At 40.5% G+C, this 25,059-nt stretch overlaps 1 protein-coding gene across 26 annotated transcripts in view; it reads left to right on the top strand.

Annotated features, from left to right (window-relative positions):
* The window catches only part of LOC129732737 (GAS2-like protein pickled eggs), a 1,144,034-nt gene that overhangs the window by 88,664 nt on the left and 1,030,311 nt on the right, over positions 1-25,059 (top strand). For 25 of the 26 annotated variants that reach the window (XM_055693913.1, XM_055693917.1, XM_055693914.1 and 22 more), the window contains exon 3: positions 7,950-8,146. In XM_055693913.1, coding sequence (XP_055549888.1) covers positions 7,950-8,146 — 197 coding nt within the window. Of the gene's footprint in view, positions 1-7,949; positions 8,147-25,059 lie in introns of those variants that run through there. The other variant, XM_055693905.1, reaches the window with a different exon arrangement.

Genomic DNA, 25,059 nt, shown 5'->3' with positions numbered 1-25,059 from the left:
AAGAACATCAAATACACGGGTAGAAATAAAATCTCGAAAACGGGCAAAATGACTCATGATTTCATGATTTGGATGTATTTTCATGGTATGAATATACACCATGAGTAAAGACTCATGGAGTCATGAGCCAATTGTCCGTAACGCACCCCGTGCGTTACTGTTTTGCTGACATCATGAGTAATTTGGATTGAAACCATGAAATATGGGTCATGAAATTTGACTCATTTGACTCATGAAATCGGGCGTTCAATTTATGAAATCTCACTTTGACTCATGGAACCATGATTGTGATTTATGAAATCATGAAATGCGAGTCATAAAATAGAGCATTTGGCTCCGGGAATCGAGTGTTTGGTCTATGAATTTTTGCTTTGGCTTATTCTAACCCATGAAATTATGAGCTGAACTCGTGAAATTATGAGTCATGAGTCATGCAATTTAGCATTTGACTCCAGGAATCGGGTGTTCGATTTATGAATTCTTGCTTTGGCTACTGGAACCATGATTTTGATTTATGAAATCATGAGTTGCGAGTCAGGACATATAGCATTTGACTCATGGAGTCGGGCGCTCGATTTATGAATTCTTGTTCTGGCTACGGGAAATCGGGTGTTCGATTTATGAATTCTTGCTTTGGTTACTGGAACCATGATTTTGATTTATGAATATGAGTTGCGAGTCGGGACATATAGCATTTGACTCATGAAATCGGGTGTTCGATTTCTAAAACTTTGCTTTGATTTAGGAAACCATGAATTGAACTCATGATTGAAAGGGCTAGTTTCATGAAATCATGATTTGTGCGATCCGATTCACGAAATTGCCCAATCCGCACGAGAGTCACAAATAAAATAAGACTTTTTTCTTACAATTGTCCCCCGAATGTTTTAAAAATGATATGGAAATAGTTTTTGTACGCGAGTAACCATTACTTTTTATAGAAAAACTTGTGTTAGTTTTCTTACAAAAGACACTAGCGCTATGATTGTAAAACAAATTTTTCTTTTATTTTGTCTCTGTGATAATTGAACTAAAATTTATTTATTCTTCTCTGAAGGGTCACAGGCGAAATTATTCCACTTGTGAAACGAAATTATTTTTTCCATTAAGTAGTCACGGTGATAATTTGAAGTACAAGTGGTATGTTGTTTTAGAATAGTCACTAAGTCATTAAAAGGTACATTTTAATTTTTCTGATAACTTCATGGTGACCTTCATAGGAATAGTTTCCTCTGTTAGTCACTGTGACTTGTGTGAGAGAATATTTGTCAAAAGTTTTGTTCAATAGAATTTGTGACCCTTTGAAAAAAAAATTTATAAGTTATTAACATTGTCGCAGTGATTTTGGTAATCATCTCTTCTAGTTTAAATAAATATCAGAAAAAGTTAACATCGGGCTTCAATCAAAAAATGTTACTTTTTAGTCACCGTGACTTTTGTAAAGAATCTGTCGAATATTGTTACGAATATGTGATCTTTTCAAAAATTTCGCGGAATTTTAGTAACTATCCTTTTTAATCAAGTAGCTTCGAAAAGATTAGTTGAAATTAATAAGGTCATATATTTCTTGAAACTAACGTTCGATTAGTCTCAAAAGACTCCCCGTATTAATTGACGTTAATTGAAGAATAAAGAAATGATTCATAACCGTTATTAAGAGGAATGCTTCTTTTTTACGAAAGTCACCAAGAATTGGTGACGAGCACCAAAAGTTTGTTGGCTCACTAAAATGGAGGCAATGCTTGACGAAAGTAGTACATATATTATAAAATTAAACCATAATATGATTTAGAAGTTTTCTTTGATAATTTTCATATATTTTGTAACAAAATTACAACAAGAGTTATCCATTAACAGACAGACGCTTAAAAAACAATAAATTTCATTTTTAGTGTTTCTAAAATATTTATAATTTTACGAATACTATCCAAAACCTAATTTTTGGGAAGGCGCGCGAAAATTTTAAGGGGTAGGCGACATACTTTCTCCATGAAAATTGGATTGCATTTGAAAATAGCTTTTGGCATTCATTGCATTTGTGCGGACTGGGTGTACATTTAATTTATGAAACTTCACTTTGGTTCATTGAATCTTAATGTCATGATTTATCGATCACGAAACCGAAAATATTATTCATGTGATCTAGCGTTCCACGAATGAAATTAGACATTATATTTGAATTCGTGTTTGGGTTTATGAAGTCAGTAATTTATTTCATGAAACTACAATAAAAATTCATTAAACTTAGGATAAAGTTCATAAACTTTGAATTGGATTCATCACTCTGATAAGTTGGAATTTGATTCATGATTATGAATTATTGAAAATATATCTTTTCAACTTAAAACTAAAAATCGTAAAAGATCAGATTTTTTCACGGTCTTAGATGCCAAACCGTTACGGGTTTGAGGATTTGCGTTTGTAGTAACAAGTTCGACAGTCAGTATTATTTATGATTTGCACGGCAAATCGAAGTTAAACATAAATTAATAAGTTTTCTTTGGCAGCTTTTCTGCAGTAGTATTATGCAAAAACCTGCCAAAGACGTTCGATACCCTAATCAATTTATAATAACATTTAAACCATTTTTGATCGTTTTTCCTAACGGATTTTATTTTTCCTGAAAAAAGTACTGTAAATCTTTATTGATGACATTACAGAACACAAAATGTTTCTCATCTATTTTTTTTAAATGTCATTTGCATAGCATTGCATTTGCACTTTGCATAGCTGTTCTTATGGGCTGAAGATGTCATTTTGTGCTATTATTATTTTTTGTTTTTGGTCACGAATAATTTGGCGGCATCCATAAATTACGTAATACCTATAGGAGGGATGGGGGATACATTTTTTGGCATTACGATTTGTTATTTAGGGGAGGGGGAGGTAAGATCAGCGTTACGTAACAAAAAATCCATGGGGAGACTTTCCAAATATGAGCATTTTTATTTGGCATATTCTTCTACAGCGTTACGTAATTTTTATGGAGGGTATGTTTTGGCTTTACTTTTCGTTACATATGGGAGGGTGGGGGTCCAAAAATTAAGTTTTTAATTTCTGGATGTTGCTAAGGCAATCGACGAGACAGGTGCGGTCAGCTGATTTCAGTTAGTTTTCAACTTTTGACAGCCTTAGGTATGTTCAAACGGTCGCAACTTGGATGCAACCCGGATCGGAAAGCACGAAAAACAAACGATCGGTTGCTCCAGTATGGTTAGTGACAATCCTTTACCCAATAATAAAAAATCACTTTAGATTTTTTTTTCGGCATTAAAAGATTTTGTGTTTTGGTTTTGCAACTTGAAAAAACAATTACAAACGTACAAGCAGTGAAACGTCACCCGTGGATTGCCTTATGGATGGTTAAAGAATATTTTTAGAGACAGAACGGTTTGTTTAATCGGTGTGACTTCTTCAGAAAAGTTGCAGATAACAGTTTTATCTTACCGATAAAAGTATACACCAAAAAAAAATTATTTTGCAACACAAAACAAGGAAAACACCTTGTTTTAAAGTTTTTTTTAACTACAAATGGTTCATGGTTGTATGCTCCAGTGTTGCTAAACTCGCTCTAAACAAGCATGCGATACTCCAAGTAGTGTTCTCACCACTACCGAAATCACACACACAATGGAGTACCTCCACCATTCGAACTGCCTCTCGTTCTTTCACACTTCCTTAATTTCACACCACCGAGTGTTGACGCTTGCGAGTTTTGTTCGCTCCCGAAACCATGGATACACACTCCTATTTACTTTCTTATTCGCGTGCACTCCCCTACTCGCGAGCACGATCAGCCAAAAATAATTGTTTCAAGACGCATCGGAATGGCGTGGCGTGATGCAGCGGATCGATTATAGTAAGGTAAACTGTGTGAATTTAGTACAAGCTTGTCCTATCAGATGCATAAATGTTTATAAGTTGTCGTCAAAATGTCGCCTCAAATTCTCTCAGAAAGCAATATGTTGAACATCATGGACATCCTGAATAGTAGAACTAATGTTTGACGTTGATGGTTGCTCTAAACTGGGCTCCTTCGCATTATTGTGGAAAACATCAACAGGGTCTACTTATAAGAAAGTTGGTCACTCAGTTATTTGTTGCTTGGTGCACATTTAAATTTCGAACTCGTACGGAGACATGAAGATCATATCGAATTTACGATCGTCTATATCAAGGCACACCAACATTTTGATTAAGGTGTAATGTATGAACGACAAAATTTTAACTCTTCAATTGACTATTTAGTTCATCCTTAAAAGGACAATTAGTTTTTTAATTCAATTCAGGATATGATACTGATCGCATCTCTGTGCTATTCCTGACATTAAAAGCTGTTTTCGGACTAAAAATTTTACAACAGACAGATTTGGATTGCCAACACCCCCGTTTGTGTGTTGCCAAAATACGGCAGTTTTTCACTGGAGGAATTGTCGCTACCGCACATAAGCAGCTTTTTACTAGAAAAGGTAATACCGTTACACTTACCGCTGACGCTGCTACTACTACCGCTACTGGTACTCGCTATCGCTGCTGCCCGCTACATAGTTAGCATCCATCCTTCACTAGTAAACTGATTGCTTTTTCAAGACTTTTTAATAAATTTTGTTTTATTTCTTGTTATTTTAACACTTTTCAATAACAATTTTCAATAGTAGGGTAGCGAAAGGCTTCGGCAGGTCTTCTGTAGCAATCTTAACCACTGCCGAAGCCGTTCGCTACCTACAATAGTTAAAATAATCAAATTACAATTGTCTGTATTTGAGGGCTCATGCGTGGATAATTTTCAATTGATTGCTACAAAAACGACGGGAATGCGTTGGAAACTAAGCGGCTTATAAGCATTAAAAAACACAAATTTTGTCCCCTTTTCCGTTTCCGAACCGAAAGATCATTCAAAATCGATCGAGCTACTGCCGCGGCTTGCAGAATTACGTACACACACAGCTGTTTAAATTGAACAGCATTCGTTGGCACAGCCGGCACATTATTTAGTTAGCACAAATTCTTCTACCGCCTAATTTATCTTTACCGGTGGGACAAATAAGCATTGCCTTCCCTTGTGCGAGCAAATCCTTGTGGGCACGACCGTTAATTGCACAACATTGCTAGCCGATGTGACGAAAGGCATCGCAGAAACCGCGGGGCACTAGTTTCAAATCATTAATAGGCAGATGACACTCGCCGCACAGCTTCTTATCCATCAATTCTAGCAGCAATCGTATGTTCTCTGCCACAGTTGTTTCAGTTTCAACCGCACTTGATAATACTGTGTTGAGTAAATTTATGCAACCGAACACTCGTCTTATGTTTTATCAACAAGTTCACTCGCGAAAACCTTGTTTTGCACATGAAATATGCTAGTCCACCTACGGTATTAATCACGGTTTCTAAACTTGCAATCACTGAATATACCGGCGCACAGTTTGACAGATATGTGTTACGTTTATGGCAGTCATGAGTCGTACTTATAAAAACGCTCTGAGTAGCTCATGATATTCAGTGTCCAATCCATGGTATCATGAGTCATAACTCATGATTCTATAAGTCCATGCGACAGCGATGTGTTACGCTTATAATAGCCATGAGTCACATTCTTGAAAACGCTTTGCATAGCTCATGATATTCGGGGTTGACATCATGATATCATGAGTCATAGGTCATGATTCTGTCGGAAAACAACATTCATGATTTCATGACCTGAAAGGTCATGAAAACGGGAAAATATTTTTACCCGTGAGCGTTTGATCATCTCAAAACTGAAGCGGAGATGCACTTGGTCACACGAGGATACTTCGATGAAAGAGATACGACCATACTTTACTCGGATGCCTCGCCTTGGGGCCTTGGAGCAATCTTGGTCCAGGTGGATCGAAGCTCGGGACGACGACGCATCATTGCTTGTGCGTCTAAAAGCTTGACGGGTGCTGAGAGCCGATATCCTCAATTGCATCGGGAGGCACCCCGAACAGAAAGAAAAAAACAAAAATGTAACAGAAGCTGTTAGTTTGTTGCGGGAAAAACCTTACAGGCTGTGTTTTCAATTTGATCCCGTTAGGTGTTAATATAACAGAAATTATAACAGAATTGATTCTACTAGTATCAAACACATATCAAAATTTGTTACTAATGTATCAGCTATCTAACAAAATTAGATAGTAAATAGTACAATATAATAACAAACATTGTTAGAAACAACAGGTTTTGATAAAAACGAAAAATTAGTTAGACTTGTTTCAGAACTACTTCATTTCAGGTTTTGTTTTTATAACACATTCAGATTCAATTTTGTTATCGAAATTATATGGAAAAATACAAAATTGTATCAAAATATGTTATTTGTATCTCGCGTTGAAAGAATTTTGTAATTTTTCAGTTATGCTCTTCTTATCGGGACTTGCCATTGTTTGGTCGATGGAACGTTTCGCATACTACTTACTTGGTCGTCGTTTTATATTGCGCTCTGACAGTGAAGCTTCGATGTTCATAAGAAACAAAGATTGTAAATATGTAGGAAAAAGAATAATGACCAGAGCAGACTTCTTCGGACGGATCACTTTTGTTGCGATTTCGAGCATGTAGCTGGTTGTGACAATATAGCGGATGCCGCCTCACGAATTGGTGACGGAAGAGATGATTCTCAATATGAAGCGTATGCGGAAGACCACGAACTGTGTTCGGTTACTGCGAACCCTGGCACGATCAGTAACCAACTATTAGTTTTGACTAGCGGACAGGTGAAAGAAGATTTAGTGAAAGGTTCTGAGCTTCAGACTGTAATTGCTAACCTTGGTACAGACGAAAAGTGGCCATCAGAGGTCAAGAAATATCAGCCGTTTCAGAAGAAGCTGTACCTGCAAGGAGATATCCTTATGAAAGAGGAGAGGATGGTGTTACCTTTAGCATTGCGACCACGCGCTTTGCATCTGGCGCACCGAAGTCAACCTGGCATGTCCACAATGAAAAACATATTGAGACAGGGTTTGTGGTGGCCGAGCATGGATCGTGAGATCGAAGAATTTGTAAAAAGCTGTCCTGAATGTCAGCTGGTTACGGCATATAGCAGTCCACCTCCCATAGTGATGGCAGATCTGCCGACCAATCCTTGGTATTATGTATCGATGAATTTTTCGTCAGCATCGGACCTGCACAACTGGAAGGCATTGGTCTTGACGGATAACTACTCACGTTTTCTGGTTGCTATCCCTATGAAAAAGACGGACACAGAAGCAGTCAAGAGATACGTATGAAAATTCCCAGTGTTTGCTCAATCTGTTTGAAAAATTAGGAAAAAACACAGACATATTTGCATCTCACAAAAACGGGGAGAGGTCCAGAGGGGTGGCACCTTTGCCAAAACTTAGAGCTACTATTCCCCTTGAATAAAATTTCAAGTTTTCTCAAATCGGCCGTTCCAGTGCTGAGAACGAGCATTTTCAAAAAACAAGTTCCGTCCCGGGTATTTGCGGGTTAAGTTCATTTTTGGTTTAATTGGTCCATACTAAAAAATTGATACCATTTGGAAGGTGAAAGGTATAGTGTAGATCACTATCAAATTTTGTTACGATTCGATGAGCGTTTGAAAGTTACACGCTAAAATGTGAAACTAATGTTGCTCAGATTTCTTCTGAAAGACTCAACCGATAGCTTAATGGTCTTAGGTTCAGATGAAAAATCTTATTCTATCAATTTGGGGATGAAGGAATGCAGCGTTACGTTTTTTCATGGGCAGGTAATTGGCGATGCTGGGTTTTCTTACATAAAGAGAGAGGATGTCAAAAATGAGCTGTTTATGAATGTTTAGGCGACATTCATATTCCGAGTCCGAAACTAGTCCTGAAAACCTAAAAGTTCAATTGTAATGGAATCTTTTAAATGATACTGAAAAGATAAATACCAATTGAACTTCCGATTTGATTTGTTTTTTTCTTTTCTTTTTTTCTTTGCAGCATGCGAACAATGTTCGTCAAGCAGCCGAAGAATATATTACACGAAGACAGGCTCGTAATAAATCAATGACAAAATCAATAACTTCTGGACTAGCCGGTCCAGTATTAAGAATGGGCAACGTTCATTTTTTACCTGCGGCCAAAAGTGGTACATTTTTTGCTAGAGACAACGTTTCCAATTTCATAACTTGGTGTCGGTAAGTTTACTGAAACAACAAAATTGTTTTGCTTTGAGATAAAAACCAAAATGTTCGAATTTCATTTGAGAGAGACCTTTATAGTTAATAGGGTCAAAATACTACTAGTAAAGGGCGATCTTTGGGAGAAAAGCGATTCGCCTAAATCAAATAATCGAAATTTAAAAAAATCGGTTTTAAAAAAAAATTCGGGTTTGGAAAACCGATTTAACAAAAAATCGATTTTTGTTCGGTGTAAGCTTAAATCTTCTAACGATACGGCTTTTTCAATTTCTAGCTTTCTTCTTTTACCACGTGGCGGTTTTTTTTCTACTAAGAGTTTTCGTTGTCGCTCATCCCATTGTTTCAGATGCACTAAGAGCAATCCGAACCTGTATGATTCATAAAGAAATCGAAACATCCGCAGCACAAACTCAAATAAAAAAACAAAAATGGCGAGCGCGACACCATGCCAAACAGAATACAGCACGGCATATACACGACCAATTCAACTTTTTCAATATTTGAGTTAACGAGCACCCCGCTACTCATAATTGAAAAATCGGCGCATATGTCATTTTTACCTAAATCAAAAAAATGGTGCATATGCCATTTTTACTTAAATCGGGACAACAGTTTTTCATGATAGTAAACACCCACAGCGATAGTAAACAACGTGTCTACGAAAGCCGATTGTCGAAAAGTGCACTTGCAGAGGAAGCAAATATGAAATAATGTTGGCTAATGTCCAAAATAGTATACATCCAATGCACTGCAAAATTTCAGCTTAATCGGAATTCGAGACTATTTGGTTAAAATTTACTTTTTGACTTATGACGAAAAGCACAGTTTGTAATAGATTTTTTTTGTTCCAAATGTCTTATGCCTTGTTCACACTATAGCAGATATCACGTGATATCGCGTATTTTGAAATTAGAACCCATACATCTAGCTTCCACGGGAAATTTGGAGTATTAGGTTTAAAATCAAGATTGACGATATTACATCATGTGAACGGGTTATTAGAAATGTATAAAACGTCGAGATCGGGTGTTATCCATAAAATCGAAATTTTGCTGATTGTTTGTGAGGACGAAACTTTGAACACTACTTCTAAATAAAACTCCAATAGTCAATTTCCTTTGCCACCTCAATGTACACCAATCAGTTAGTAATGATTGTATACAATATATAAACTTGTCTCGTCGTCCTTTTCATCCTCGCTTGAGTTTTCATACTGTTACGATATATTCCACAGCGTATGCATGTAAGCAAAATTTCATACGGGTTTATCAACTGGTCTCGTGTTTACAAAGGCAAAAACGCGGTTACTGCATTAAAAATACTTGACGGATGTAATTTGGCTGTGGATTTATCTATTTCGACTCAACAACAACTTACCTTAACTGTTTGGTAAGCATCAACTTACCAAGCCGTGGTGTGGCCTTTGCTGTACGTAAGAGTCGTCTCCATTCCACTCGGTCCATAGCTGCTGTTCGCCAGCTCTGCAGTCTGCGTAGGGTCCGCAGGTCGTCTTCCATCTGATCGATCCACTTTGTCCGCTGACCACCTCCCCGTCTCGTCCATGACGGATTGGATTGAAGAACCATCTTTACCGGGCTGTCGTCTGACATCCTTACAACATGCCCAGCCCACCGCAAATCTGCCAATATTAGCGGTGTGGACGATAGATGGCTTCCCTAGCAGCTCCTGCAATTCGTAGTTCATTCGCCTTCTCCACACTCCATTCTCCATCCGCAGTCCACCAAGGATGGTACGCAACACCTTCCGCTCGAAGACCGCAAGGGCGCATTGGTCCTCCACAAGCATAGTTCATGTCTCATGCCCGTGAAGGACTACCGGACTGATCCGCATTTTGTAGATGGTTAACTTGGTGCGGCGACGAATTCTCCGCCGACGAATTCTGCGCCGTTGAATTTCTCTGCTGGTATCGTTGTCGGCAGTTACCAGCGAGCGCAGATACACGAACTCATCGACCACCGCGATTTCATCACCACCAATTTGAACTCGAGGTGGGAGGTTAGCACTGTCTTCTCGTGAACCCCTTCCTCTCATGTACCTCATCTTCCATGCATTGATGACCATTCCAATCCGTTTGGATTCGGCCTTTAGTCCGATGTACGAATGCACCATCTTCACAAAGGTCCGAGCCACAATGCTGATATTGTCGGCGAAACCAAACAGTTGAACCGGCTTTTGGAATATCGTGCCACTCGTGTCAATCCCCGATCTTCTAATGACACCTTTCAGGGCAATGTTAGACATCAGGCACGAGAGACCATCACCTTGCCTTAAACCTTTTCGGATTTCAAAAGGACTCGAGAATACCCCCGATACTCGAACTACACACATCACTCGATCCATCGTCGCTTTGACCGACCGCGTTAGTTTGTCCGGAAATCCGTAGTCGTCCATAATTTGCACTAGCTGGTCTCGATCGATTGTGTCGTACGCTGATTTAAAATTTATAAACAAACGATGCGTGGGCACGTTATATTCGCGGCATTTGTCATCACCTGCTGAACCGCGAATATATGATCCGTGGTGGCGCGGGCACCCATGAATCCCGCCTGGTAGTGGCCCAAGAACTGCTTCGCAAATGGTGATAGTCGACGGTAGAGTATTTAGGAGAGTACTTTGTAGGCGGCGTTTAGCAGAATGATTTCCCGGTAATTGCAGCACTCCAGCTTGTCGCCCTTTTTGTAGAAGGGACACACAATACCTTCCATCCACTCTTCCGGTACTCGTTCTTCCTCCCAAACCTTCACAATGACCCAGAGCACGGCTCTAGCCAGTGTTTCTTCACCGTATTTCAATAGCTCGCTGGGAAGTTGGTCCACTCCAGCGGCTTTATTGTTTTTCAGCCGGCCAATCTCCTCCTCTGCCTTCAAGAGATCAGGGGCTGGAACCTTAATGTCTTCTGCTCGTGCACCAAGATCAGTTGCCATACCGTCCTCGCGCTCTACTGCATCGCCGTTTAGATGCTCGTCGAAGTGCTGCTTCCACCTTTCGATTACCTCAAACTCGTCTGTAAGGAGGTTACCATCCAAGCTCAGGCATATATCGGTGTGCGGCACGAAGGCTTTACGGGAGCTGTTCAGCTTCTAGTAGAACTTCCGAGTGTCGTTAACTTGATACAGCTCTTCCATCGCTAAGCGATCTCGATCCTCTTGCTGGCGCTTCTTTCTTCGGAGGACCGAGTTTTTGCTGTTCCGTGCCTGTCGGTATCGTTCCACATTCGCTCTCGTACGGTGTTGCAGCATTCACGCCCGTGCTGCGTTCTTCTCCTTGACTAACCGTTTGTATTCGCCGTTAAACCAGTCATTTCTATGATTCGGAGCGCTAAAGCAGTGCTACCTATGGCGGATAGGATGCTCCTCTAGCCATCTTCAATAGTAGCTGCGCCAAGCTGCTCTTCCGTGGATAGCGCTGCCTCCAGCTGCTGCGCGTATTCCTGTGCAGCCTCGACGTCCCGCAGTTGCTCAATATTTGTTCGCGGCGTTTGACTTCGGCGAGTGTTATACACCGTCGATAGTTTTGAGCGCATGCACACAACTACTAGGTAGTGATCCGAAGCTACATTCGCACTGTGGTAGGTGCGAACGTTGATGATGGCGGAGAAGAACCTGCCGTCGATCAGAATGTGGTCGATTTGGTTCTCTGCCTGTTGGTCGGGTGATCTCCAGGTGGATGTGTAGAAACCTTTGCGGGGGGAAGAAGTTACTTCGGACTACCATACCACGGGAGGCCGCAAAGTTTAAGCACAGATGGCAGTTTTCATTAGACACGGCATGCAAACTATCTGGTCCGATCACCGGCTGTACATTGGCTCCCTTCCTACCTTAGCATTCATGTCCCCGACTTTCACGTCCCGTCGCGGGTAGCTATCGTAGACTTGCTCCAGCTGCGCGTAGAACGCTTCTTTCTCGTCGTCAAGTCTTCCTTCAGGTGGGCAGTGCACGTTGATGATACTGTAGTTGAAGAACCGACCCTTTATCCTCAACTTGCACATCCTTGCGTTGCACAGAGGAGTAACTCGAGTAAAAACCTGGCCAAAATTATTTTCGTTGCTATTTAGTAATATTTTGGGAAATATTTGAGTGAGAAGTGGAAGTGGCTGGTTCGAGTATTATATCGAAGAGTAACTCTAAATGTCACACACAACTAAATGTTTACACTTACGTAGCCTATGTATCTTTATTATTGTTAGTGAGCAGATGAAGTAATACACTCGTATGATTTTCTGTGCACAAAACGGGCAGCGAAACAAACCGAAGAGTTTGGCATGATGATGATGAAGCAAAATATCTTCATTTTGAATTTTCAATTTAATGCTCACAGATTATATGTATAATGCCTCGAGGAACCTACGTAGGTTGGAAAAAGCCTTTTGTACGGAGTGTTATTTACCCGGAATATTGGTTCTGAGCATCAAGTTAATTTTAAGTTTACTTAAATTAGTTGAAATTCATTCACTAAACTAATCTCATTTAATCTTTGTTGAGCTGAAACTCTGTTTAAAGCATGACGTAGGGACCCATCAGGTTTTTTTTATTTCCCATGTACGCGTGATGGTGAACACTTAACGTCAAAATTTGTCATTGTTGGCCATCCCTAGTTGGCCAGGCATCTCATCATCCACACTGATCAGACAGCAATCAATCTTAACCCTCTAGTGCCCAGTGCCTCCTTTAGATGGTCTACGCTTACACCTCTAAAAAGCTTCAATCAATACTTAAAAAATGTTTATAAAAATTCATAGTGATTGGGCACTAGAGGGTTAACAGTCACATCTCATTGATCGCCGATATCGATGACACAATAGGGGTTAGGAACAAAAGTAAACTAACTCAAGCTCATTAACAAGCGATCAAATGTGCTATACCGTCGTACACGGTAAATCCAGTGAAGTGAATCAAATTCTAGCCCTAGTTGCTTTTTTTCAAGCCTAGTATTGGTAGATTATCGTAGCTTGTAAGTATGATTAGGTGAAGGTGAACTTAACAGATTTTGGAGTCTCTCTCTTCGAACATCATCCAGTTTGTTTTCGACGAAGAGTTTCGCTACCAGGACCTCTTCGGGAACGATGCAGGCCAGCTGAATGATGCGGCGAAGGTACGTTTACTTCTTCGGAAGCTGGACACCCATTCGCACAGCCGCTATATCAACTACATCCTGTCACAGCTTCCCAAGGACGTGAAGATTGAAGACACAATCAAGATTCTCAATAAAATCTTCGGGCATCAAACGTCAAACGCTCCGGAAGCGGTTCATGTGTTTTTTCACGATTGTTGTTGACCATCTGCCGATGAACACTCAGCAAGCAGAGAGCACTCAACCGCTGTTCAAATATTGTTGACCTCAGCCAGGTTTTCACCCGACGCACATAGGGGTATTTGAGTGCAAAAATTGGAATAAATTTTAAGTTTAGTAAAGCGGGCAATGTATGCAGTTTGCGAGGATGCGAAAATGAACGGGAATAGAGGGTGTGACCTTTAGGCTTAGAAAAAATTTTCCCTCGTCTAGACGGGACTCAAACCCGCAATCTCCGTTGTCTCCGGCAAGGTGTTTTGGCCAATTACACTACTGGGAAACGTATAACTAGTTCTAAACCAAAGTCGAATCCCCCTCCTACTATTGTGTTCCCGTATCTCAGCACGCCAACGATGAACTGCACACACTGCCCGGTGGAAGTTTATTTTTGTAACTGAGAGAGTGATCTCTTCACGCACACAGTGTATAACGACTTATTATATCTACAGTGGCGCAAGCGATGAGACACGTCAGTTGCTGGCTAGACTCCAAACTAAATTTACTTTACGAACTAATTTCATTTTTGTCATATGACTTACATTTTAAGTTTAGTAAAGCGGGCAATGTAGCCAGCAACTGACGTGTCTCATCGCTTGCGCCACTGTAGATATAATAAGTCGTTATACACTGTGTGCGTGAAGAGATCACTCTCTCAGTTACAAAAATAAACTCCCAGTTACAAAAATAAACTTCAATACAGACTATTGAAGCTGTCTGCATAAAAGCAAAACTTCAGAACTACATTCCGATTCGGATCTCGAATTTTGTTATTATTAATCATTACTTCATTATTATCATTACGTGTTATTATTAATCATTACTTCGTGGTCAACTGTTTGGTGTACAGGTCAATTGCGAGGCTAGTACTACGATTCTATATAAATGATATTGAAAACTTGTATAAGAAAAGTTATTTATCACTGCTACGTAGATATTATTAAAGACATAGAAACTGCTTAATATGAAAATTTCAGCGTTATTGTGCATGAAAATAATTTTTTCCAACTTTTCACTCAAAATACCCCTATGTGCGACGTAATGTGCTGAACAAGCGTTCAATCGTTCATGTTTCCATGGTAGAGCAAGTGCAATTTTAACTGCTTTCTCAGTCACAGGGGAGACAGAACGGGCTTTATGTAGCAGGTCTATAGACCGTTCCGATAATTATAAATACACTTACGATCAACCGTCATTTCAAATAACGTGCAGTATTCAACCAAACGTTGGCTGCGTCCTGTTGTTTACATCCAAAAGAAACAGATGCAATCATTTTTTCTAACATTTAGTGCGAAATTTTGAAAATGCGTGGCCTTTCTCCCGAGCAAAGAAAGCGAATTGTGCACAAATTGGGCACCGTTAGTGGTCTTTCTATAAGAAAATTAGCCAGAGAAGAAGGTATAAGTGTCGGAGCAGTTCAAACCGCATTGCGGAAGTATTGTGAAGAGTGCACATTTACTGATGCCCCAAGAAGTGGTAGAAAACCCGGGCCTGTTGATCCCACAATGGACAAAAAGGTTGAGGAATACTACAAGTGGCATCCTTCAGTATCAGTACGAGATGTGGCGAGAAAGCTTGGAACCTCGGCGAGTAACGTTATGCGTGCCAAGGGAAGAATGGGTCTGCAGACCCGTCGGAAGCAGAAGCAGCCAAAACGAAATCCAAAACAAGCTGAATCTGTGAAACCGAGAGCTCGGAAGCTTTATGACAAACTTCTGACCAATAAAATGGGGTGTGTTATCATGGATGACGAAACCTACATAAAACTGGACTATAAGACTCTGCCAGGACCGCAATTTTATACATCACCGAAGGGAAAGGATGTCCCCGGACCAGTGAAAGCCATTTACACCGAAAAATTCGGCAAGAAGGTAATGGTTTGGCAGGCCATTTGTAAATGTGGGAAAATATCTCGTCCATTCATTACGAATGACACAATGAATGGTAAAATTTACGTGAAAGAGTGTTTGCAGAAAAGGTTGTTACCCATGGTTAAGCAGCATAACAAACCTCCAATCTTTTGGCCCGATCTTGCTTCCTGCCATTACTCTAAGGATGCACTAGGGTGGTATAAAACAAATAATGTCACATGTGTCCCAAAGGAGATGAATCCTCCAAACTGCCCTGAAATTCGCCCTATTGAAACTTTTTGGGCTTTGACCAAGGCAAAGCTAAGGAAATATGTCAAACCAGCGGACAATGTTGAAAAATTTAAAAAAGATTGGCTTAAAGTGGTGAAAATGGTCGGAGAACACACTGTGCAAAAGCTTATGAGTTGTGTTAAGAAAAAAGTTGGAGAACTCGCGTATCCTACGAAAAATAATCCCAACTTGAATTGTAGCTGGAAAGAAAACACTTATTATCTATATTTCAGAATAAAATGACCCGGAAAATCCTGTATTTTTTGTTTTATTCAAGAAAGAAGTGGTATTTATAATTTTCGGAACAGTCTATATAAGATCCAACTCTTCCAAGTTCTTACGGTCTGGTCTCATATTGCTGCAATGTTAATACAAAACTACCACCTCTCCAACAAAATTGTCAACTTCATAAAAAATTACGAAATTTTCGGTTTTGCGCTTGAACTCTTCCAACGACATGCGTATTACGTTGGCGGGATGCAGCAAGGACAACGCGTATTTGTATCGAACCGTGTTTCCAGTGAGGTTACAAGAGAACCAAGGTAAGGAATTGTCACAGCTTGGTTCAATACTCCAAGCTAGTTGATGCAGGTGGATTTGCCCGGTACTTCTGCCGCTGCAATATCCTTGGTGGATCAACTGAAAAATCTGTGGAATTCAACGCAACATAGCGCAAGCATTTCAATCAATTATTTTTGATCTGGCTGTTACTTTACACAGATGTTTCTATGGGCCAAAGCTGTCGTTTTGTGCTATTAGAATTATTGAAAACAAAATTCTGCACCAATGTCAACATTCAGGGGGGTGGGGGGTCAACGGCCCCCCCTGCCCCCTTTGGCTGCGCCTATGAGCTCATCTGCGGTAGCTTAACGGAGCAGTGTTTACAATCAAATTTGCTTTAAAAAAAAAACATTTTGTTAGTGAGTTTGATCGTTACGCCCGATTTACTGGGGTTAGTATGTATACAATTTTTCTGGTGAGGGATATTAGGGTTGGGAGTTTAGTTTGTTTATAACTTATTAATTGTTATTGACTAATATCTTATTACTAGTAGCTAAATATAAACTAATGGCTTATAACTAGTAAACTTAGTAAAGTCTTTTAATATTATTGCACTGCGTACTCCGTTTGTTTGAATCTGGAAATATTTCCTCTACAGGTACCGCGCTGTAGTCGAATCAGGTTGTCGTTTTTGTGTCTTCAGTATTAGGTATGGCCATGAATTTTCGTGTAGTGGGATGATAAATCTTACAATTAGATAAAAGAGTTTAAATTTTAATGTCAGCGTTTTTCAGAAAGCTGTATAACTCTGTCATATACTGGAAATTCTTGCTTGCTAGGATGTCTCTAACGGGAACGTTTAGCTGTCTTCCTCGGGCCCGAAGGGAATCTGTTAGCTTGGACCTAACATCACAGAATTCGGTACACGACTAAACAACATGCTCAATTTCGTGGTAGCCATCCCCACAAACACAGTGATTACTTTCAACAAGCCCTATACGAAAGAGATGCGTGTTTAACGTGTAGTGATTGGACATAAGTCTGGACATCACGCGAATGAAGTCGCGACCTACATTCAACCCCTTGAACCATGCTTTCGTCGATACCTTAGGAAAAATGGAATGTAGCCACCGTCCAGTTCATCTGAGTTCCATGATGAATGCCAACTATTGAGTGTTCTCTGACGCAAAATGCTATAAAATTCATCATAAGCAATTGGTCTTTCATAAATATCGCCATCAATAGCACCCACCTTAGCTAAAGAGTCAGCCTTTTCATTGCCCGGAATGGAACAATGAGAATTGACCCACGCTAAGGTAACCCGGTAATTTCTATCTGTTAAAGCACTTAAGCACCGTCGTATTTTCCCGGGAAATATGGGGAGTGCTTCACAGTCTTCATCGATCACAGAGCCTCAATAGCACTGAGACTGTCTGTGAAAATGAAGTAGTGGTCTATGGGCAGGGTTTCGCTAATGTCAAGTGAGTACTGAATAGCAGCAAGTTCTGCGACGTACACGGAAGCAGGAGCATCGAGTTTGTAGGAGGTGGTAAAATTTTCGTGGAAAACACCGAAGCCAGTGGACTCATCGAGATTAGATCCGTCAGTATAAAACATTTTATCACAACTCACATGTCTAAACTTATTTGAAAAGATCTTAGGGATCTCTTGCGGCCGCATTTGATCCGTGATACCACTAATGTCTTTTTTCATGGTGGTGTCGAAAAATAAAGCATTGTTATAAGTATCTGAAGGTGCGACATTGAAGGAAACGTATGAAGAAGGATTAATATTTTGAGCCATACAGTCAAAATATAAAGTCATTAATCTGGATTGCGATTGAAGGTCGACCAACCTCTCGAAATTAACGTATGAGGAAAAAAATCCGAACAAAGTAATGTAACTTATTTACAAGCCTCATAGGAAAAACTCAGCTCCACATCGCGCTGATTTCCTGATTCTTTGGGGTACTTGCTTCATAGCTTCCTGAATTCCGGATGCTTCAATTGTTTTGAGCTCCTTCTTGATTTTTCTATCAAAAAATCGTCGTTTTTTGCTCTGTAACCTTTATGGTAGACCATTCGCTTCAAATTTGTTCAGAAAGTTTCAATAGACTGTAGCTGTGGCACATTTTGAGAATTGTATCCTTTCGGAATAAACCCGATATTGCCTTGCGCAAATCCGCTAAAGTTGCATTAGCATAGTTTGACAATGCAAGGTCTGGCCAAAACATAACTTTGTCATTTTCATAGTACTTATATTTAAAGTTTCAAACCCATTTCATACAGATACGTGTTCACCGTTTTTGAATCAATCGGATATTTATTGCCTAGCTCAAGATATGATAACGCCGACCGACCAGGCGTTTCCGCCCTCAACTTCGCTCGAACTTTGTTCTCTTGCAAAGTGCATTTTCCTCCGGAACCAGATTTTCTTTTGAAAGTATTTCCATTCTCGAAGAGTTTGTCAATAATGTATATGAATGTTTTTTTCTATATTCAAGATCTTTAGAATAGTGGAACACTTCAATTTTAGATTTTTCTTTATTTCGCTCACAAAAATTGCAAATCAATTTACGACGATCTTCTTCCGACCATGCATTTTTCCTAACTAAGCGTCATTTGACATAATCGACTAGTCGTGTTACCAGTTACATAAAAGTTGATCTTCATTTTATGGAAAAGGATTTTTCGATTTGTGCAGCACTTCGAAATCGTAGACCCATTTGAAAGTTGTTCGGATTTTTTCCTCACACGTTATCAATTACTAATGGGTTCATGACCACACACCGAATTAACAAACGGTAAGAGAGATTCCAAAACTGATGTTTCAATGGAAGAATACCCGCTAGCACTTCAAGACTCATCGTATGGGTCGACTGCATGCAGCCCAGGGCAATGCGTAAACAACGATATTGTATTCTCTCTAATTTTATAATGTGCGTCTACGCGGCGGTGCGAAAGCAAAAACAACCGTACTCAAGAACTAACAACAACGTTGTTTGGTATAACCTTAGAAGATCTCCTGGGCGGGCACCCCACCAGGTTCCGGTAATTGTACGAAGAAAATTAATCCTCTGTTGGCATTTTCGTGTCAGATACCTAATATGACAGGCCCAGGTGCATTTAGAGTCTGTTGGGATCTTTCTTTCCAGCCGGTGCTGCACAATAATTGTAATTAATTCACTTCTGAAAACCACTTTATTTCCGTAGCATAACAAGTGTGACCGCATTGAATCTATACTATCAGATACTATATATTTTCCCTCTCCCTAGCTGTCAACCACTGACTGAGTACCCGAGTAGAAATATGTTCACACAGGGTGCCACATCTCCCTTTCTCTCAAAGATCAGAATGATCCGCATTCACGATGTAGTCATCGAATTTTGGGGGGCGACGACAAACGTGAAGGCGTGACCACGGGTGTGGCTGCGGATGCCGAGTCCTGGGCAGGGTCCTGTGGATATTCCTGTGGAAGAGAATTATGTTCTGGTGACAGAGTAGGTTCATCCGAAGAACTAATTTTCTTCAAATGTGCCGAATTCCGATCGTAAACTTTGCCTGTCTCATCATTCTGGATAGTCATTCGAGATCCCGTCTTCTTGATAACGTCATACTTCGTAGAACCGTAGGTTGTGCACAGCTTATTTTCCGGAGGTAAGTTCTGCATGATAACCTTATCCCCTTCCTTGATTGTTGACTCTGTTGCTTTCCGCTTAGCATTCTCCCGTTCGCCTGCTTTAAACTTCAAATACCAATCCCTATCTCTGAAATCTTCACTCGGCGGAGCCATTTCAATGTCCTTCAGAAAAGGTATCTTGGTCCTTATAGTTCGACCCATGAGTAGTTCTGTGGGGGTTTTTCCGGTGACCGAATGGGGGGGTCGAGTAATACATCGTCTGGTATTCTTCTAGATCCTGTTTCCAGTTACGTTTAAGCGCGCAGCTAATTTGCAGCCTTTTCAGCAACGATCGGTTTTGTCTTTCGACTTCCCCATTCTGTTGCGGCCAATATGGTGTAGAATAATTAAGGGCAATTCCACTCTGCTTACAATAATCCCCGAAATCCGAGCTCAAAAACTGTCTTGCATTGTCCAACGTGATAGTTTGAGGAAAACCAAGTCGACGGAAAATTGGTCGCAACCTGTCAACTGTGTCCTTTGCTGTTATGTGCCTCATCACCTCCACTTCTTTATAACGACTGAAATAGTCGATAATGACTAGTAAGTAATCATTGCTCGGCAAAGGTCCGAGGAAATCTATGGCCAAATCTGTCCAAGGCTCCATAGGCAATGGTCTTCGATGCATCGGTTCTGGTCTTTGTGGCAACCCAACTAAACGGCATCCTTCACACGTGGCAACCCATTTCGAAATTTCTTTGTCCATCCCTGGCCACCAGACTCTCTCGCGTAGTCTTCGTTTCATTGCTAAATCTCTCGGATGACCTTCGTGTGCGAGTTGCAAGAATCGTTTCCTAAGGCATGTTGGAATTACCATCTTGTTGCCTCTTACGACCACTTCTCCAACAAAGCCAAGTTCATTTTGAAACGGTTCGTACGCTTTAAGCTCCATATTTGTCCAAACTCCACTACGGAGAGCTTCTCGGACCAACGTCAGTTCTCGATCATTGGTCGTAGCATTTTCAATCTCATTGATGTCAATTGCAGTCGACTCTAAGATTGCGAGGATTAGAAATTTCTCATCGGATTGCGCATTATCGATCGGAGTAGGTTGATGCTTGGTCAACCTAGAAAAAGAATCAGCGATATTTGCTGATCCTTTTCGGTATTTGACATCAAACGTGAACGATTACAATCGAAGAACCCATCTCGCTACATGAGAGCATGGGTGCGATGTAGGCGAGAAAATGGCTTCTAGCGGTTTATGATCCGTTTCGAGTTCAAATCTGCGGCCTACAAGGTAAACGGCAAACCGTTCTACTGCCCAAACAAGAGCTAGAGCCTCCTTTTCTGTTTGGCAGTATCGCTACTCTGTAGACGTCAAACTTCTGCTTGCATAGGAGATTATCCGTGGATTCGAGTCGTCAGTAACATGTGCAAACTGCACCAACACGGCACCAAGAGCAACAGGAGATGCATCTGCTACAACTCTGGTGCGCATGCCGGCATCGAAAAATTTAAACTGCTTAACATCGCTGATCATATCCTTCAACTTCAGGAAAGCTGTTTCATTGACATCAGTCCACTGGAACGTAACTCCATGATGTGTCAGTAAACGAAGAGGTGCAGATATCGTTCCTAGTTCAGGCAAAAATCGTCCAACGTAAGTGGCCAAGCCTAAAAAACTTCTAAGTTCCTCAGCGTTTTTCGGAGTTTAAAAAGCTTTTAGTGCATGAACTTTGCTCTCCGCGGGTCGGATTCCTTGGCTGGAGATATGGTGACCTAAAAAATCTAGTTCCATAACTTTGAAAAGACATTTCTTCGTGTTAAGCAAAACATTATGATTTCTTAAAACATTCAAAACTTTGTTCAAGCATCGATCATGTTCTGCTTCATCCGCACCAAATACAATAATGGCGTCGATAAAATTGATACAGTTCTGGCAACTTGCTAGTAACTGCTCCAGAATTTTTTGAAACATTTCTGGCGCACAAGAGACCCCGAACATCAGGCGTTTGTATCTGTACGTTCCGTGATGGGTAATGAAAGTAGTAATTGCCCGTGAAGTCTCATCTATTTCAATCTGATGAAAGCCTTCTTTTATGTCCAATCTGGAAAATAACTTCGCGGATTTCATCCTGGGTAGAAAGTCGTCAATTGTCGGCATGAAATGATATTCTCGTTTGATTGCGCGGTTTGCCATTCGCATATCAACACAAATTCTCAATTCACCGTTGTCTTTAACAAGGACTACCAATGGTGAAAGCCAATCACTATAGCCGGTAACTTTTTCGATAATATCAGCTGATTCCAGCTGATCCAGTTTCTCCTCTATTCTCCCAAGCAAAGCAATGGGTGGCCTTCTGGCATGTTGAGCTACCGGTGTTACGGATGTATCGATCGGAATGCGAAGCTTGATCCCTTTCATTTTGGGAAATGGCGTAGAGCTGTTAATCTTTATTTTACATACGTTAATATCTTCCTCATGTAACTATAAAAAATATGAAAAATAATCTCTTACCTTGAATACTCCATTCTCCGGAATCGGAGGTCCCAATCTCAGCACGTTCAGTCCTCGTGCTGTCTCTTTACCAAGGAGGGGTTGATTCCCGCCCTTGATTACGTAGAACCGTGCTTCTCCATTGGTCTGATGATCGACTCCATTAACTTCGACCGTTGCATCGAACATACCCACTACATCCATTGGCTTACAATCCTTTCCGTATCCACGGAACTTGTGGTCCACCTGCTTCGTCGCATTTTGAATGGCGATGCCTTGTAATTTCAGCCTGTCCCATGTGACGTCGTCGATTATATTCTTGTTGCAACCGGAATCGATGAGTGCTTGCATAATTACTCCACCAACTTAAAGCCAAATGAACTCGTCACCGTCACCAATCGAAAAGATAAAACTCTGCAACTCTTCATCGTCCTTCTTAGTTGTTTCTGAGAGTCCTTGTCCATCCACTGGTACTGCTCTGATCCTTTGGAAAGTCGGCTTAACAGGTTTGTGCGATGTTGACATATGATATGTCGATCGCGCTTGGAACGCTTTACACTTTTTGTAAAAGTGACCAATGCGCTTACACTGGTTGCATGGTTTATCACGAGCTGGACATATCTTATCATTGGCCAAATGTCCTCTTCGGCCACAACGGGAACATTCCTGAGCCCGGTTCGATGGTGGTGTGTACAATCGATTGACTTCTCCTGTGATCATCGTTTGTGACTGCCCAGAAGGCCCAGCTAGTACCATCCGACTTGCTTGGTATTTAACTGACTGATGGGAAGCAACGACATCGTCCAGAGTGAGTTGGTCTTTCTGGAGTAATTTCTCTCTGAGATCATGCGGAGCCAGAAGTGTGATCTTATCAATAACTCAAATGTCACGATTTTCCTGTTGATTTGTTCCGAAATTACACTTATACGCTTGTTCTCGTGCTCTAAGCATAAATTTTTCCAAATTTTCTCCGGGTTCGGGTTTCAACGTCCCGAAAATATTCCTTTCCATGGATTCATGGTGTTTGGGAGCGAAATATTCGTCAAGTTTCGTTAATGCCACTTTGTACGGGTCAATGCCTTTTTCTTCATCCTCTTCTACGTCCGCATTTGGAATTGCTTGAAAAACCTTGACTCTAGAAAAACAATGTAAGCTAGCCGGTAAATGAAAGCAATTAGCAAACAAATTACCTCTTGAACGTCGGGTCCTGCTTTTGCCAGGAGGAAAAACTTCAGTTTCGTTTTGTTCTTTTCATCACTGGCCCGTACAACATAGTCAAAATTTCTCTTCCACTTCATCCACTGACCTCTGGGCAGTGATTTGAAAGGAAAAGGCATGATCTCCCAGCGATCCATAATCCTAGAATAATAACACAATGTTATTTTTTTTTATCCGTTTGAATATTTTTTTTTCAAACTTAATACTCGAGTCATATTGCAAAAGGCAGCCTTTTACTCCAGATACTCCTTCCAATATCCGGAAATCAAATCGAAACGGCATTAAAGCCCCATTTTCCGGTATTGAAACCACATTTTCCGGCATTGAAGCCAACGGCATTGAAGCCATCATTCTCCAGCATTGAAGCCAACGGCATTTAAGCCACCATTCAATATAACTCGAATAGCTAGTCAAATCTAAACATACCTGTCGGCTTTTGTTGTGAAAAAATTACCTAAAATCCGTGGCAGCTGAAAACGCTCTAATCGATATCCAGTTGTTTTTTATTATTATTATTGGCTGTTGATCCCTTCCTCGTCAGCCACTGTTGGGATCTTTCTTTCCAGTCGGTGCTGCACAAAAATTGTAATTAATTCACTTCTGAAAACCACTTTATTTCCGTAGCATAACAAGTGTGACCGCATTGAATCTATACTATCAGATACTATATATTTTCCCTCTCCCTAGCTGTCAACCACTGACTGAGTACCCGAGTAGAAATATGTTCACACAGGGTGCCACAGAGTCAAACCAGACCCCGAGAAATTTAGCGACTAAAACCTGAGTGATCGTTTTACCCGTTAGTAAGAGCTGCAATTGTGCTGGGTTATGCTTCCTTGAAAAAACGACCAACTCAGTTTTCTCCGAAGAGAATTCGATACCCAGCTTAAGAGCCCATTCAGACAAATTGTCTAAGGTATCTTGCAATGGTCCTTGCAGATCGTTAGCCTCGCTTCCAGTAATGGAGACAACGCTATCGTGTGCAAGTTGCCTTAGCGTGCATGAATTTCCAAGACATTCATCGATAAACATGAGCCCTGGAGAAGACCCATGTAGCTAATTCGGGAAAAGTTCGGGTGGCTTAAAGTGGTGAAAATGGTCGGAGAACACACTGTGCAAAAGCTTATGAGTTGTGTTAAGAAAAAAGTTGGAGAACTCGCGTATCCTACGAAAAATAATCCCAACTTGAATTGTAGCTGGAAAGAAAACACTTATTATCTATATTTCAGAATAAAATGACCCGGAAAATCCTGTATTTTTTGTTTTATTCAAGAAAGAAGTAGTATTTATAATTTTCGGAACAGTCTATATAAGATCCAACTCTTCCAAGTTCTTACGGTCTGGTCTCATATTGCTGCAATGTTAATACAAAACTACCACCTCTCCAACAAAATTGTCAACTTCATAAAAAATTACGAAATTTTCGGTTTTGCGCTTGAACTCTTCCAACGACATGCGTATTACGTTGGCGGGATGCAGCAAGGGCAACGTGTAGGCAGGTGCACTATTTGTATCGAACCGTGTTTCCAGTGAGGTTACAAGAGAACCAAGGTAAGGAATTGTCACAGCTTGGTTCAATACTCCAAGCTAGTTGATGCAGGTGGATTTGCCCGGTACTTCTGCC

Source organism: Wyeomyia smithii, chromosome 3 (assembly GCF_029784165.1).
Source record: "Wyeomyia smithii strain HCP4-BCI-WySm-NY-G18 chromosome 3, ASM2978416v1, whole genome shotgun sequence".
NCBI lineage: Eukaryota > Metazoa > Arthropoda > Insecta > Diptera > Culicidae > Wyeomyia > Wyeomyia smithii.
The sequence above is the reverse complement of the archived record's forward strand: the minus strand, read 5'-3'. Positions and strand labels throughout refer to the sequence as shown.